The 15,914-nt window shown below is 44.5% G+C and overlaps 1 protein-coding gene and 1 non-coding gene across 2 annotated transcripts; both read right to left on the bottom strand.

Moving 5' to 3' along the window:
- Positions 1–12,593: 12,593 nt before the first annotated feature.
- On the bottom strand, positions 12,594–15,183 carry LOC123407520 (cytochrome b5-like). The gene is made up of 3 exons (XM_045100671.1): positions 14,907–15,183; positions 14,707–14,773; positions 12,594–13,113 (listed from the first exon to the last, which is right to left on the bottom strand). Exons 1-3 carry the CDS (start codon positions 14,997–14,999, stop codon positions 12,830–12,832), a joined length of 444 nt encoding a protein of 147 aa, XP_044956606.1. The 5' UTR covers positions 15,000–15,183; the 3' UTR covers positions 12,594–12,829.
- On the bottom strand, positions 14,010–14,205 carry LOC123414318. Its single transcript, XR_006614316.1, has one exon. It is a non-coding gene; the product is annotated as a U2 spliceosomal RNA (small nuclear RNA).
- Positions 15,184–15,914: the final 731 nt, after the last annotated feature.

Raw genomic sequence — 15,914 nt, 5'->3', positions numbered from 1 at the left:
TCTCGCAATCACTTTGGGAGCAGCAAGACCATTGTTCAGTATAAACGTGTAAAAACGTTGCGTTACTGTTTGTCTTGATATAACTACTTCTTTCGTCCGGAATTAGTTGTCGCTCAAACGGATGTATCTAGACGTATTTTATATATGCATCCATTTGAATGACAACTAATTCTGGACGGAGGTAGTATAACATTTCTATAACTTGCAGTACCCTCATTCCAAAGGCATGATTACAAATCATTTTTCTTTAACAAATATTTAACAAAAAAAAGTTTAGATTCACAGGAATTGCACCTTTAGATTTGTCAAGGGAAATTTCAGTCTAGACTTTTTTATTGCATTTTATACTTACATATACATGCAAAAAGAGCATTCAAAGTTGTATCTTGAAAACTATGAAGGGTGTTGTATCAAAGATGTTTTATCTAAAAAACATTTGCGTGAATTCAAGACCTAGAGTGAGAGAAAAACATAGAGAAGGGGGGCTAGATGTTTGGCTCAAGTGGAACCGCGTGCAACTCTGGCGACACGAGATGGCGAGTCTCCTTCGCAGCCGATCTCGGGGCGCGGCGGTTGACGTTCGTCGATGGCGTGCTGCTCCTCCGCTGTGACGCTCTCCGGCTGGTTCTGCTGGACGAGCAGGGGGTGACGCTCGACGCCCGCTGTCTCCGAGCCGTAGAAACCCTAGATATTGGAGATATGGTGGCATTCCCCTGTCATTTCGCGAGGATTCGAGATCGGTTGCCGGCGGCGTGCCTTGCTCCGGCGAGCTCAACTGATGGTGTCGGTGGGATGAGGACGAGCGAGGTGCGAGATGGGGATCGAGATGATCCACGGTGGACCAAGGCGGGACCCACCACAACGCGTGTGGCAATGGCAGATGGATGACACGTGGTGGTACATCCGGTCCTTCATTCTCCATGCCGCGCCGGTATAATGCTCTCCTCCCCTCTCGTGAGACTTGACCTAGAGGAGGCTCTCTCCCATTTCTGGACGGTGGAAACAAAAAAAAGCTAGATCTCGGATCCTTGAGTCCTTTGGCTGGTGGAGAGGGAAGGTTGATGGTGACCAGAGATCCTTTGCGGCGGTGTCAGCCTCTCCTCTCACGATGGGGGACGGAGGGCACGACTTCGGGGGGGGGGGGATGAGAAGAGCCAGGCCATGGTGCTCGCGGTCCTAGTCACTTGCGAGGGTGAGGCGACGACCGCAGAGGAGACCAGAGCAAGTTCTCTTGGAAGAGGGACAACGACAACTGCAACAACTTGCCTGCGTCCAAAGTCGCCTCTGGATCTGACGACACCTCTCGATGGGATGCGGCTGCGATGGGGAAGCAGGTCGCGGAGGGCGGGGTCTGAATTCCAAAAAGGCAGGGCTCATATGAGTTTGCTCATGATGGGATCGGACGCCAGATCTCCCCTCCTCCTCGACGCACCGTGGGGAAGCAGAATAGTCAGGTGAACCGTACCAATAAACTCGAGCCCTGCCCTATCTGCAAATCTCATGAGCATGCTCCTACCTCCTGCTCGCAAGCATATTGTGAAAGGTGTAGTAAACTAGGTCATCTTGCTTCTGTTTGCCGTGAATTCCTTATGTGTGAGTGTGTTGCATCCATGTGTGCTTTTTAGTCTAAGGGGCAGGGTTTCTACTTTATTCATGACTCATGTACTGCTAATCAAATGAAAGAAAGGTCTAACAATATTGTGGTTGCCATTGTGGAGGGGGAGACATCCACATGGCAAATGGAACTTGATTTGAATGATTACCTGGCCACTGGTTGGCGTTTCTCAGCACATGCTATTGGTCCTGGAGTTTTTGTGGTGAGATTTCCTAATCCTCGTGTTGTTGCACAAATTTTCTATGTGGGGAGAATTATCCTTAAGACTAGTGGGGTTGTGATTAATGTGTCTAAATGGTCTTCGGCTGTTGGTTCCAATGGGGTTATGGAGGTTGCTTGGGTGAAAATTAGTAATGTCCCCCTTGACAAAAGAAGTGGAAGAAACCTGGCTTATGTTGCTTCATTGGTTGGAATTCCTTTGGAGATTGATACAACCACCCTGCATCACCCAACCTCTGCTAGTGTGAAGATTGGATGTAGAAACATTGATGATATTCCTTCAGTTGCTGAATCAGTTTTGGGTGGTCACTTCCGTGACTTCTATTTTGAGGTGGATCAGGTGCTGGTGAAGAATCCTAATAGAGAAGAGAACAATACTAATGTTGTAATGAGCAAAGATAAGAAAAAGCTTGATGACAACGATAATGACATGAGCAAGAAAATTAAGCTAGATGGATCATCTAGTGGGCTTGGGGAGAAATTTCCTTCTACCACTCAGATTGGGGAGAAACAAGATCAGATGCAGGAATCCCAAGAGAGCATGGAGTCAGATGTTTCCTTAGATACTTCACTGCTGATTGACTCCATGGCTCTGGACTACATAGAAGAGGAAAAACAAGTAAGTCTAGAAAAGTTGAATAATAAAATTGATAAGAGCATATCCCCTGGTAGTAACAAAAAAATCCTTTGCTGATGTGGTGAGAAAATCTCCTCAGGGTATGATAATTGGTGCTGCTCGGGGGAGGTTGAAACTGGAGCTACGATTTACAAAGTTGAATCCCCTGATTCATCTTTGGGCACTGAGGTGATTCCTACTCCTCCCTTAGCTACTGAAGAATGCGATTTAGCCTTCGAAATGTGCACAGCAAAATGGAGAAAATTCACAAGAAGGTTGTAGCTGCTGCAAAAAAGAGAGATATTGAAGGCACTACCCACATCCCCAATTATTTTGATGCTTTATCGAATCCTGAGATGATATTAGTTGCGGTTAAAATGGGGGTTCACATACCGGATGATGATTTTTCTAATATTGATGTGATTAGGGAGTTAGATAAATTTAGAAACAATAACTCTAAAGATGAAAAAGTTGATATTGTTGAAAATGAGAGGGGTGTGGGGTAACATGGTTCTTATAAATGCCAATGGAGAGCTGACTCCTTTGGATTTAAATTGGAGTGAGGAAAATAATTTTGAAAATGAGGAATTCACGGTGGTTAAATCTAGAAAGAGGAAAAAAATCGGTGGTGATAGCTAGACCGGTGACCCGAAGTCAAAAAAATGATGTTTCCTTAAAAAAAGGTGAGGGTACCCCTACTGTGCTCCCTAGTAGGGCTACCAAGGAAAAGAAAAAACCTCACGTTCAAATGAATGGGGTCTTTTGGAACTGCAGAGGAGCGGGTAGGAGGGGAATGGCTACTTGTTTCTCTGATAATCATAAAAGATCATTCCCTTGATTTCATAGGCATACAAGAAACTAAAAATAAAGAGTTTCCTCCAAAATTCTTGAACAAAGTGGACCCCTTTGGTAACTTCGCTTGGAATCATTTACCTTCTGCGAGTAGATCTGATGGTATCCTCTGTGGTATTAGAAAAGAGACTCTTGTGATAGTTTCCTAGGCGATAGGGAACTTCCTTGTTCAAGCCACAATATTTGATGTGAATAAAAAATGTATGTGTGCTCTGATAGCGGTATACGGAGCAACTCATGATGACCGTAAGGATGAGTTCCTGGATGAGATGCTTGGTACATGTAGTAGTCTTAATGTTCCTTACATCATTGGAGGTGATTTTAATATCATTCAGGGGGTGGATGAAAAGAATAGGAATCCCGGTAACTCAAAGTTCACGGACAAGTTCAATATGGTCATTAACTCCTTGAGCCTTCAAGAGATTCACATGGGAAGTGGTAAATATACGTGGACTAATAAGCAGAATCATCCTACTTTGGAGAAGTTGGACATGGTGCTTATGAGTTTTAATTGGGAGGACATGTACCCTTTGGTATCAGTACGTAAACTTGTTAGAGATGTATCTGATCATAATCCTCTCCTTTTATCCTCAGATTCTATTAAGCGGGGCTCTCCCGTGACTCGTGAATTTAGGTTTGACCTTTCTTGGTTAAAGAATGATGAGTTTTATCATAAAGCTAAGAGTATTTGGGAACAACTTGTTGGGGCAATTGACCCTATTGATATTCTTAATATCAAGCTAAAACGTATTAAGAAATATCTCAAAGGATGGGGGTCTAATGCTTTTGGTCATGATAGAAAGAGGAAAGCCGACATTAAGAAGGAGTTAGAGAATATTGAGAGTATGAAAGAAGCTGACCCTTTAGACCCTGAGATATATGAAAAAAGAACTTTGTTGTATGCTAAACTTAATGAGATTCTAGCCAAAGAAGAGTTGTTCTGGCTCCAACAATCTAACGAACGTTGGTTGCTAAAAGGAGACCAGAACACTGCATTTTTCGATAGGATTGCTAATGGTAGAAAGAGGGAAAAGTACTATTCACTCATTCACCGACGGGGATGTTTTGATTGAGGGAACCTCAAACCTTTAGGCCCATGCGACTAACTGCTACAAGGAACTGTTCAGCCCAACTAGGGGGAACATGTTTCACTTATTATCTGACACTTGGTCCGCGGAGGAAAAGCTTAGTGTTGAGGATAATAATAGTGTTGAGGATAATAATCTACTTACTAGTAACTTCACTGAGGAAGAAGTGAAGAAAGCCTTGTTTTCTATGGATAGTAATAGAGCACCTGGCCCCGATAATATACCAGCGGAGTTTTATAAACATTGCTGGGATTTCATCAAGAAAGACTTGATGAAGTTGTTTGAAGCCTTTCACAATAACACTTTGGATGTGGCCCGGCTGAACTATGGGATGATCACTCTGATTCCTAAGTTAAATGGAGAAAAAATCCAACAATATAGACCCATATGTTTGTTGCGGTGTCCTTATAAGCTGATCACTAAGGTTTTGAATGATAGAGTCGCTATCTACTCAGGTATCCTGATCAACAAACATCAAAATGCATTCATTAAACATAGGAACATGATGGATGGCATTCTAACTTTACATGAAGTTCTACACCATATGCAACACATGAAAAAAGTTGGTATGGTCTTAAAGCTGGACTTTGAGAAAGCTTATGATAAAATCAACTCGGATTTCCTTTTGGAATGTCACAGAAACCGAGGGTTTGGTGACACTTGGTGTGGTTGGGTGAAGAAGATTCTTTATAATGGCACAGTGAGTATCAAGCTTAATAATGAAAAAGGCCCCTACTTTCAAAGTCACAAGGGGGTGCGCCAGGGAGACCCTTCACTCCGTTCCTGTTTAATCTGGCAGTTGAAATGCTCTCTAAGATGATCTTAAATGCCCAAAAGGAGCGCCTCCTAACTGGCCTTGCTCCCGACCTGATTGAGGGAGGTATAGTTATCCTTCAATATGCAGATGATACTGTTATTTGCTTCAAGCATGACTATGATGCGGCTGTTAATATGAAACTCCTGCTTTATATGTTTGAGCTAATGTCTGGACTCAAGATAAATTTTGATAAGAGTGAGATCCTATGTATAGGGGGTGACGATGACATCTTGAAAAGATATGATGACCTGTTTAACTGCCAGATTGGGCATTTTCCTATGAAATATTTGGGGGTGCCGGTCAGCTATACCAATCTCAGAAACCTGGATTGGTCCTTTGTGGATGAGAAATTCCTAAAATGTTGTGAGACTTGGATAGGCAATGCGGCATCCTCGGGAGGTAGGCTGATCTTGATGAACTCTTCCCTTACAAGTATTGTATACTATTATATGTCCATGTTTGTACTTCCTAAGATGGTGATCTATAAACTGGATAAATATCGGGAAAAATTCTTTTGGCGTGAGTATGAGGGGAATAAGAGACATCATTTGGTGAAATGGGAGCGTGTTTGGAGATCTAAAAGAAAAGGGGGTTTGGGAGTGAAAGATCTCCACAAACAAAATATTAGTCTCCTTACTAAATGGTGGTGGAAACTAGAAACCCATAATGGGTTATGGCAAGAGGTGATTAAAGCTAAGTACCATAGAAGGGATGATGTGGCTTCGGTGACGAGCAAATTTGCGGATTCTCCGATTTGGAATGCCATTATGAAGGTGAAACCTTACTACATGGCTGGTAGAGAAGTTATATTAAACTTTGGCAACATTGCGAGACTTTGGTATGATCCCATTCGCGGTAACCCGTCGCTGAAAAACACATACGCTGAACTGTTTTACATATGTAACCACCAGAATATAACTGTGGGAAGATTCAAAACAGGGTTGGAGACTGATTTCTTCAGGAGACAGATGCACCATTCCCTTGTATGTCAATGGGAAGATCTTAAGAAAACTGTTGATGGATGGACTATTTCTTATGTTCCAAACCAGATTGTCTGGACACTGGGGAGTAGGAAGAATTTCTCTACTAAATCTATTTATGAATACCTAGAAAGAAATATTGCAGGCTGTGATTATAGATGGATTCAAAGAGCTAAAATCCCTCTTAAGATTCAGATTTTCCTCTGACAACTGTTTCAGAATGCTATCCTTACTCGTGATGTGATGAAAAGGAAGAAATGGGGTGGTAATCCTAATTGCTCGCTCTGTAAAGAGTGGGAGACTTCGCAACATCTATGCTTTACATGCCGTGTTGCTAGGGTGGTCTGGAGAACAATTGGTTGCATGCTTGGTACTAGCCTGAGCCCTAATAATATCTGGCAATACTTTTCGTGGTGCTTTATGTTTCTTCCTAATGGGGTTAGATTATATACCTTTTGGTCTAGCTGCAGTGTGTTGGGCGTTGTGGAATTATCGTAACCGTGCTACTTTTGAGAATAAAAAGCTAAGACCCCCCTTTGATGTAGTTTACACTGCGTGTGGTTATCTTACATACTCGACAGATCTGCTGACGGGGGATGATCGGGAGGCAATGGAGCGTGGAGCTAAGATGCTGAAGAACAATGCAACTAGCATGATGCGGATTTATGCTGCTCCAAAGGATGCCCAGTGATGGTGGTGATACTACAAGTTTTAGCCTTTGCTGTCAGGAGTATAGACCCCCTGCGTGGGCGTTTAGTCGATTCCTGAGTGAATCTGATTGTATCCTGGTTTGTTTTAGACTTGTGTCCTGTCTTTGAACTTTGGTTCTAGGTTGTCACTTGCGTTTCTATGGTGTTTTTGGGTTTTCGCCCCGGGGTAGGCTGCTCGGTGACGAGTAACTATGGTGGGTTTCCCAAAAATGCTTTGAACTCGCACCTCTTTCTGTTTTTTCCTTTTTCTGAAGTTTGTATTTCCGTTATGCTGGTAATGGAAAGGGGTTTGCCCGGTTAAAAAAAACATAGAGTGAGAGAAACAGAACTAAAACAAAATCCATCAAGATCTACATCGTGTTTCCATGCAGAATTACTTAGCAGGAGCAGCGTACATAGTCATCTAGAGCCAACCGTGAGCTTGCGTAATGATCGATGATGATGTAGCTGCCTCGATGCGAAATCGTATTCATAAATAATAGAGTTTGATCTATAGTTGAAAATAAGACGCAGCTACCTCCACAAACTATCAAATAAGCAAGTTATTTTCTGTTCTCCCTTACTATCTAGCCTAAGAAAGAGTGCTACCCATGTTTTCTTGGCCCCTGCATTTTTTCCACATATGATTGTTTCTTGGAACGAGAGAAATATCTATAACTTTTCTTGTTTTCTATATACACCTGCCAAGAAATAATTTTACAATTGATGACCCGGGTGTTTCTTCCTAGATTAAACGATCAGAGTTATGGTTACCTTCTTTCTAAAAAAAAAGGTTACCCCGATTCTGAAATACTGAGAATGCATGCAGTCACCTTCTAAATTTTAACCACTAAAATGTTGGAAATATTTTTGATCACCCTATGGAAAAAGTGTATCATTAGATCCGTATTGAGAAGCTTTTTTTTTTGAAACGAAGGCACAAGATTTGCCTCATCAATTAAAAAGGGGAATAGAGTTTGCAGTTATACAGGGTAACTGAACGGCATGACAATTACTCATACGAAATTACAACCCCTAGTTTCTTAGCGCCTGCCGCCACCCATAGTTTTATTTCTGAGAGGATTGCCGTGAGAAGAACCGTGGACGACGCAAATTTGTGTCGTAACACCCTGGCGTTGCGCTCCTTCCAGATGGTTCAGGAGATGAGCATGGTGAGGGAGGCCATAGCATTCCAACTCGTGCTCCGGCTACGAGTCCTCATATCCCACCAGTCCGCCACAGTCTCGTGGATGTGCCATTGGTGGGTGTTGATGTGATTAAGGCCTAGCTTATCGATGACAGATCGCCACAACCGCATAGTGTACTGGCACTGGAATAACAGATGTGGTCCTGATTCTTGATGCCTATTGCAGAGCTGGTAAGATCCACAATTTTTCCATTCGCGCTTCTCCAAGCGGTCGGCCGTCCAAAGGTGGTCATGTATGGCAAGCCAGGTAAAGAATTTCACCTTTGGGGGAGCCCAAGCTTTCCAAACCATGCGGTCCATGGGGAAAGAGTCAATCCCAGGAATTGGGCCTTGTACGCGGAGGCCGCGGAGTAGATCCCGTCGTTCACATGCTTCCATACGATATCATCGTGAGTCTGTTTGTCCAGTTGTAGATCATGCAGGAGCATCCAAAGAGTGAAGAATTGGCGGATGTGATCCACAGGAAGGGTTGAGAAGGGTTTTGTGTTGAGGATCCATGCGCAGTTCTTCAGGGCGTCCCAGACCTTCCAATTCTTCCTTCTGGAGGCGTCAAAGAATAGCGGTGCAATATCTTTGGGTTTTCGCCCAAGCAGCCATGGAAAGTCCCAGAATGGCGTCGATGCTCCACCACCGATGGTTATTGTAGTGGAGGCGTAGAAGAAATCACGGTCAGTCTGCGTGCACGGGTTGGCGAGCCCCACCCATGGCTTGTTAGGCGCTTTCCATTCATACCAGAGCCACCGAAGGCGTAACGCCCGCGCAAATTTCTCCGTGTTGAGCACCCCAGGGCCCACATATTCCTTTGGTCTATAAACAGAATTCCAGTTAACTTTGCAGCTAGCGCCCGTTGTCCTTTTGGTGCCGGCCCAGATAAAAGCCCGTTCCAACTTGTTAAGGTTGTTGAGTGTGCCAATCGGCACCACTAGAGGCATGATTGAGAAGATTGCTTGTGAGGAGATTACCACCTTGACGAGGGCCGTGCGGCCAGTGGCCGTGATGTTTTGGCCATCCCATGTTGCTAGCTTGTTTGCCGCTTTGTCTTCGAGATATTGGAAGTCCACCTTCCTTAGCTGCCAGACCGAGAGCGGCAGGCCAAGGTATTTGATCGGGAAGGATGCCCGAACTACCGGCATGCTCTGCTGGATGTGGTCGAGGTCGAGGTGGTGGCACTTGATAGGCACAACAGAGCTTTTCTGGAAATTATCAAGATGGAGGCGAGGTTATCGATGTACGTTTTTACAGGGGTCATGAAGACGGCAACATCGTCTGCGTATATGGAGGTGCGCACCATAGGACCACGACCGCGAATCTTATGGAGCAGGCCTTTCCCAGTAGCCAGTTCCAGAACCTTGTGCAAGGGATCAATAGTGATGACGAAGAGCAAGGGGGAGATTGGGTCGCCTTGGCGGAAATCAGCCCCGTACTTGATGAGGGGGGGGGGGAATCCCGTTAAGAAGGATACGCGACGAGGACGATGAAAGCAGCGCAACAATCCAAGCTCGAAATTTGACAGGGAAGCCCAAGCGTTGGAGAAGGTCTAAGAAATAGTCCCATCGCACAGAGTCAAAAGCCTTCCTGATGTCCAACTTAAAGAGAAGAGCCAGAGTGTTGCGCGAGTGAAGCCTTCTCGTAAAGCTCCGGACGCACATGAAGTTGTCATGTATGCTGCGTTTCTTGATGAAAGCACTTTGCATGGTGGATATCAGGTCATCCATGTGGGGAGCAAGCTGCAAGGACAGAACTTTGGCGATGATCTTGGCCACCGCGTGAACAAGACTGATAGGTCTATAGTCAGCAATGCCCTCGGCTCACTCCTTTTTAGGCAGTAGAACCACGTTGGCAGTGTTTATCCAAGAGGTCGTTAGGGAGTCAAAGCATTGGATAACCCGCATGACAGTGCACTTGATGATACCCCAACATTTCTTGAAGAAAGCTCCCGTGAAACCATTCGGCCTAGGAGCTTTGTCGGAGGGCATTTCCTTAAATCCCCCCACACCTCGTCCTCCGTGATGTTGCGACCCAAGTCATCCAAGTCATGCGCGTGGATGCCCAATTCCTCCGAGTTGAAGATTTTATTGTTATTGGAGCCTCGACCCATCGTGTGAGAGAAGTAGTCATGGATGATCTTCTCTTTGTCCTTGTGCCCGGTGACCCATCCTTGCTCGTGCTGAATGAGGTTCTTCCTCCTTCTGGTGATGATGCGGCGGTGAAAGAACTTGGTGTTAGCATCGCCATGCTCTAGGTTTGCCAGCCGGGCGCATTGGCTCTTTCTCACCCTCTCCAGTGTCGCCAAACTGATCACACGCCTCTTGAGTCTCGAGCGCATGTCCCTCTCCACTATGGAGAGAGACCTAGATTCGTGCGCAATGTCTAGATGAAGAATCACTAATAGGGCTGCATGGAAATGGACTTTAGCCTTGGAGAACATCTTCCTACTCCATTCCGAGAGCCGCGTTGCCGTTTTTTTGAGCTTGTGGAAGAGAACCTGGTAAGGCTCGGAGTGCACGTTGCGCTCTTCCCAAGCGTTTTTGACCACATCAACAAAACCCGGCATCATGATCCAAAAAAAATCAAATTTGAAAGATCTTGGCCTCCCGGGGCCGCTGTCATCAGCAAGCAGAAGGGGGAAGTGGTCGGAGAGGGATGACGACAGGGCGTGGAGGACGTGGTTGCCGAAGGACATATCCCACTCCACGTTGCAGAAGAAGGAGTCTAGCTTGCAGAGGGTTGGGTTGTCACGCTCATTGCTCCAAATGAAGCGCCTGTTTTGAAGGTGTACTTCTTTGAGTTCGCAGGACTGCAACGTCGCCCGAAACCGGTTAATCCTACTCTGGTTGAACATTCTCTTATTCTTGTCCCGAGCGCGGTAGATTTGGTTGAAGTCCCCTAGCGCAAGCCAGGGGTGCCACTGGTGGGTTTGTGTGAGGCCAGCTCGGCAAAGAAGGCGTCTTTGCAAGCATGCTTAGTTGGTCCATAGACAGATGTGACCCAGAAACAGACACCGGTCGCATGGATGCGGGCCATGGCAGAGAGATAGTATGCAGAGATGGTGATATCGGAGATATCGATGACAGTGTCATCCCATAGCAAGAGAATCCCACCTCTGGTTCCCTGCGCCGGACGCTGCGCGAAGCTTGTTGCCACCAAGAAAAACCGCGATAAATTTGTCCACCCGTTCAAGCTTAGTTTCTTGCAGACAAACTAAATGGCATGAAGTAGCTGCGATCGTTGCGCTTACCGTTGCACGTCTCGCTCGACAGTTCAGCCGACGCACATTCCAACTTAAGGCATTGATGTGTTGAGACGTCATGGAACACTTTGGCGATCACTATGGGGCTGCCAACAGGAGCAGCCCAAGGAAGGCGGCCTGAGGAGAAAAGACATGCAAACGGCACATAGCTCGCTTTCTCTTGTGCACTTGGAGTTGAAGAAGCGTACAGGGCTTGAACATATGGTGGTAAGAAGTTGTGATCAGAGTCATGAACCGAAGCCTGCAAAAGTTTAAATTCGAGAGGAGGACGTAGTACTGCATAGTACTGAATTTACTAATCATACTCTATTCAGAAGGATTTGGGTGGTCCAAAGTCACAAGCCTTACACGTCACAATACTCGATCACTGCCAATAAGATGCTTATATTTCCCATGTTCCCATGGCTGCAACAACAAATAAACCTCTGAGGTGGGTTGGAACAGAGGATCTGGGTGCGGGAGGATTGCGCCTAACAAAACATGAATATTACGATCCAAGCAGAAATTGCAAATGTGCTGATAACAACATTTTCTATTTGAAACATGCTACAAGCAAAGAGTTATTTCTTTTCAAACCATTAGCAGTACAAAAAAAGGAGGAGGAAGAATATGAAGTTGCATTCCAGATGATTCACAATCCAATCAAACTCATCAAGGCAAAAATCCGTCCTTCCCAACATGTATAACGTTACAACGTTGTGCACTTGTGCTTCAATATCCATTCTTTGCTTTGATAGTCCCCGTGAATATAAACTACTAGTCGAATGCCACCACCATCTCCATCTCTGAAAATTGGCATGATGCAAGCGGCCCTGTGAGGCTGTGACTGCTGAATAAAGCCATCTAGGCTGGCATGATGCAAGCGGCTCTGATGCATGGAGAGATAACTGTTGTATGATCAAGAAGCAAAACAAATTATATTGTGATTTATGGGAGGTACATGAAGTACGTGTACTATAAATTTTTACCCTGGAGCCTGATTCCATCCTAGATATGGCTGATAAAGCGACACTGGGGACATTGTTGACTCAGAAGCAAATATATCTGGTTTTGTTCAGATAGTATGTCCAAGCCAGCAGGGGTGGCATATTATTATCCATAGCTTGGAGTATTAACCGTGTCACATGTTTTCCTAGAGTTCTAGATTTCCCAGTGGATCCATGTGATCTCCTTATGTGTCAAGTGAATAAGTATTGTATCACTTGGAACAACCATCACGTAACTAAGATAAATTCTCGAACAATCGACTGGAACCGAAAGTGAAGGAAAATGCCCCATTCATACATCTCAGTGTTACTGTCATGGTTTGTGTTACAGGCAGGCCAGCAAATGTGCAATATGTAGGCGTGAAATATGCCTAGTTCTTTCAAGCTACATCAAGAAACCTCCATCAAGAACAAATGAGTCAACGACCAAGTTTACGCTCCTTAAATGTATCGCGGCAGCAACACTAGTAACGTAAAAATGTGCAACGACATGAATCTTCTCTGAATTTACTAGCTCTCGGCCACGAAGGTTAGGTAGTACCAAGCTGCAAAGGCCAGGACAAGCATACATAAAGGGAGCACGAAGTCCAGAAATGCGTTTGGAGCAGGAGAGCCTTTGTTCCTTTGCATTGTTCTGGAATCTGGCAGCACATCACTGCCACCAACTGTTGTGCCATTCGATGCACTGGGAGGCACATAGTCCTTGATGCTTCCAATCAGGTAGCTGCTCATCATGCTGATGGCTGATGTGCTGTGGCCCACATCTTCAAAAGCCTCGGTGGCATCCCCGGAGGCTTCAAGAATTGATCAAACATGGATGAAATAAAATAGAACAACTCATCAGTAATTTGGTATGCCCATTTCAGATGGATCACTTTGAAAGCCATGCCAGGTGTATAAAATATTACAGCTATTGTCCATTAGTTGACTTAGGCCCCGTTTGGAACCACCCGGATTATATAATCTGGTTTTTATAATCTATTGTACGTATTTCCAAACAGGACCGTTTATATTGTAGATTTTATAAACTAGATGACCAGATTATTATAATCTCATAATCTTCTCTACCCCGCTAAAATGAGATTATGGATTACAAATGACGTGTTACCCTTGTAAACTTTAAGAGAATTACGCAGTACCACCGCCACTTTCCTATTTTTCCTTGTAAGCAGAGGGCAAACATGTCATTGTACAATTTAAAAGCTGGTTTACAGTTTATATAATCTGGCCTCCAAACATGCCCACCTGAATTATTTTTATAAACCAGATTATATAATCTATGTTCATAATCCAAATTATCATAATCTATTATGGTTCCAAACAGGGCCTTATTATAAGTTTATAACATGTGAAGTTTGAAGGCAATAAGTTATCATGGAACTAATGCAGCTGTTTCAAGAATAAAAGGCTAGTGTGATTAATGAGGCTTGACGATTAATTTCTTTAGCGACAAGCTTAACGATTTTACTTAGCGAAACACAACATTTGCAAGAAAAGAAAACGTCCTAATTTCCATAAGTTGGTGGACGCGAGTTTTTGGGACATGGGGGGCCATTCCCCAACTGTTTTTTCTTCTTCTGTTCGTGTGATTCACTAAACTTTATGCATGATGTTGGAGCCAGCGAAACAATAGTGGGTATGCTAGCAGCATTGGGCTCTAGGACTTTTTCAAGTTTCAAATTAGTTTTGGTTGGGGTGCGCCTGCCTGGGCTGTAGTGCAACGCCCAAGCGACACCTAAGGGACCCAATGGCAAGCCATTGTGATGATCCCTCCCCCACAAAAAATAAATTTAATATCGTTGTGGGCACATGGCCCACATATCAGATATTAAACTGATAAGAACAGATACTACACTTGATCTTAGCCAAAAGGCCGAGAAAGGTATGAGTTGAACTGCTGCCCTGCCCCTCTATTTGTAGTCTCATCGTCCACCTCCCTGCTCTCCACCGGCGAGGTGGTACTAAACGAAAGAGTCCGTGTTTTTTTTTCTTCCCGAGGGCAGAGAGAGTCCCCGTGCTTCACTCGGGCAACCAGCCTATGCGCCTTTCGTTCGTTCCGGCATCATCAGGCCCGGTAAGAACACCACGGCAGCAATGCTTCCACGGCCCAGTATTACAGGAAACATCCATTTTAGTTTTTTTTTAGGGAGCATTTTGGATAAGTTGGCCTCCTATATTTCCAACTACTATTATGGTTGACCTTTTCCAAAGTCCCAACTACTGAAGTTAACCTACATTGATGCCTTTCTAACAAATCAGTAGTAGCTTTTTTTCTTTCAGGAAACAAGAAATCAGTAGTAACGTGACAATGGAGCAGACACTGGATGAACTGGAAGAAACCCATAATTAATAAAGCAGAAGAAGCAGACAGTGGGTGGATCTAGTACCAGATGCATGGAGCAGGACATCCTCTCCCCCGGGGTGGTCCTCCAAGAACTTGGTCACATCGTACACCTGAAAGGCAACAAAATCAGAGGAAAATGGGAGAGGGTCAGAGAAGCGGACAAATCAAGAACGCCAAACCAGATCCCCTAACCAACGGAACCTAAAGACGAGGAATGAAGATTCATCTCTCGTCCCTGACGACCTTGCCGTGGATGACGACCCAGCAGTCCTTGGTGGATGCGTGGAGCGAGACATCTGACGGAGAGAAGAGCGGCTTCTCGGTCTCCTCCGCCATTGATAGACCAGCTGCTCGTGATGGGAACCGGAGCGGGTCCGGGGGAGGTATGGACGGGATGGAAGAGACGGCGCTGGGCTGAGATAGGAGGAGGGGATCTCGGACGAAGCAGAGGTGAGCACACCAAGAGAGCTTGCTGCTCGTCTTGGTCCGCGGTTGGTCGTCAGTTGGTGGCCGGCCGCTCGGAGAGACAACGTTGTGGGAACATGTTTTTAAAATAAATAAATTGTGTGTGTGTAAAAAGAAGCTATTTGTAGCGAAAATGCAAGATTGAGGCGGAGTTTTCTGATGAGCTCGGATGAAATATAAAAATCATAAACAATAAAACGAAATTTAAAAAATGATTTTTGTGGCAAGCATTATTTTTGACCTTTTCAACACAGCAGGAAAGCCTCCTACTGCTTGTATGTTAACCCAAAGCAATAGTGTTACAACATTTTACATGATGGTGAAATGAGGGTGGGGCGTGGGGTGGGGGAGGGTGGGGGTGAGGGTGATTGGGGATTACAGAAGAAGATTACAAATGGCAAGAGAGGTTAAGATAGTGTAGTCTATGAGATGGAGTCTACAAGATCAGTTATAAAATATCTTTTGAGTTTAGAAGTTCTGTATACTAGGTTCCTAAATTCTTCCTTGAACCTCCTTTTTCAAGATGGATTGTGGGAGCGATTTTTCTAAAGTTATTGTTATTCCTCTCCTTCTACACACTCCAAACATTGACAAACGTTTCGAATACTTTTAAGGTTCCACTGTGTAACGACATTTGTGAAAGCTCTCGTGAAAAAAGAACCCCAGAATCGATGCTTCAAAAATGCTATTTTCAAAAGCATTTTGGAGTGCTGAACTTGTTTTTTTCCACTACTTTTATGTATGTTATTGATGAACCTTTACAAGCATTGAACCGGAAGTTTTTTT

This window comes from Hordeum vulgare, chromosome 7H (genome assembly GCF_904849725.1).
Source record: "Hordeum vulgare subsp. vulgare chromosome 7H, MorexV3_pseudomolecules_assembly, whole genome shotgun sequence".
Classification (NCBI taxonomy): Eukaryota; Viridiplantae; Streptophyta; class Magnoliopsida; order Poales; family Poaceae; genus Hordeum; species Hordeum vulgare.
This window is presented reverse-complemented; position numbering and strand designations above follow the sequence as displayed.

Excerpts from the sequence above, each read along its gene's own strand:
- LOC123407520 (XM_045100671.1), bottom strand. The coding sequence starts at position 14,999 with ATGGCGGAGGAGACCGAGAAGCCGCTCTTCTCTCCGTCAGATGTCTCG. Across the intron at positions 14,774-14,906 it reads GGGTCGTCATCCACGGCAAG|GTGTACGATGTGACCAAGTT; the intron begins GTCGTCAGGGAC and ends GTTGCCTTTCAG. Across the intron at positions 13,114-14,706 it reads TGTCCTGCTCCATGCATCTG|CCTCCGGGGATGCCACCGAG; the intron begins GTACTAGATCCA and ends CAATTCTTGAAG.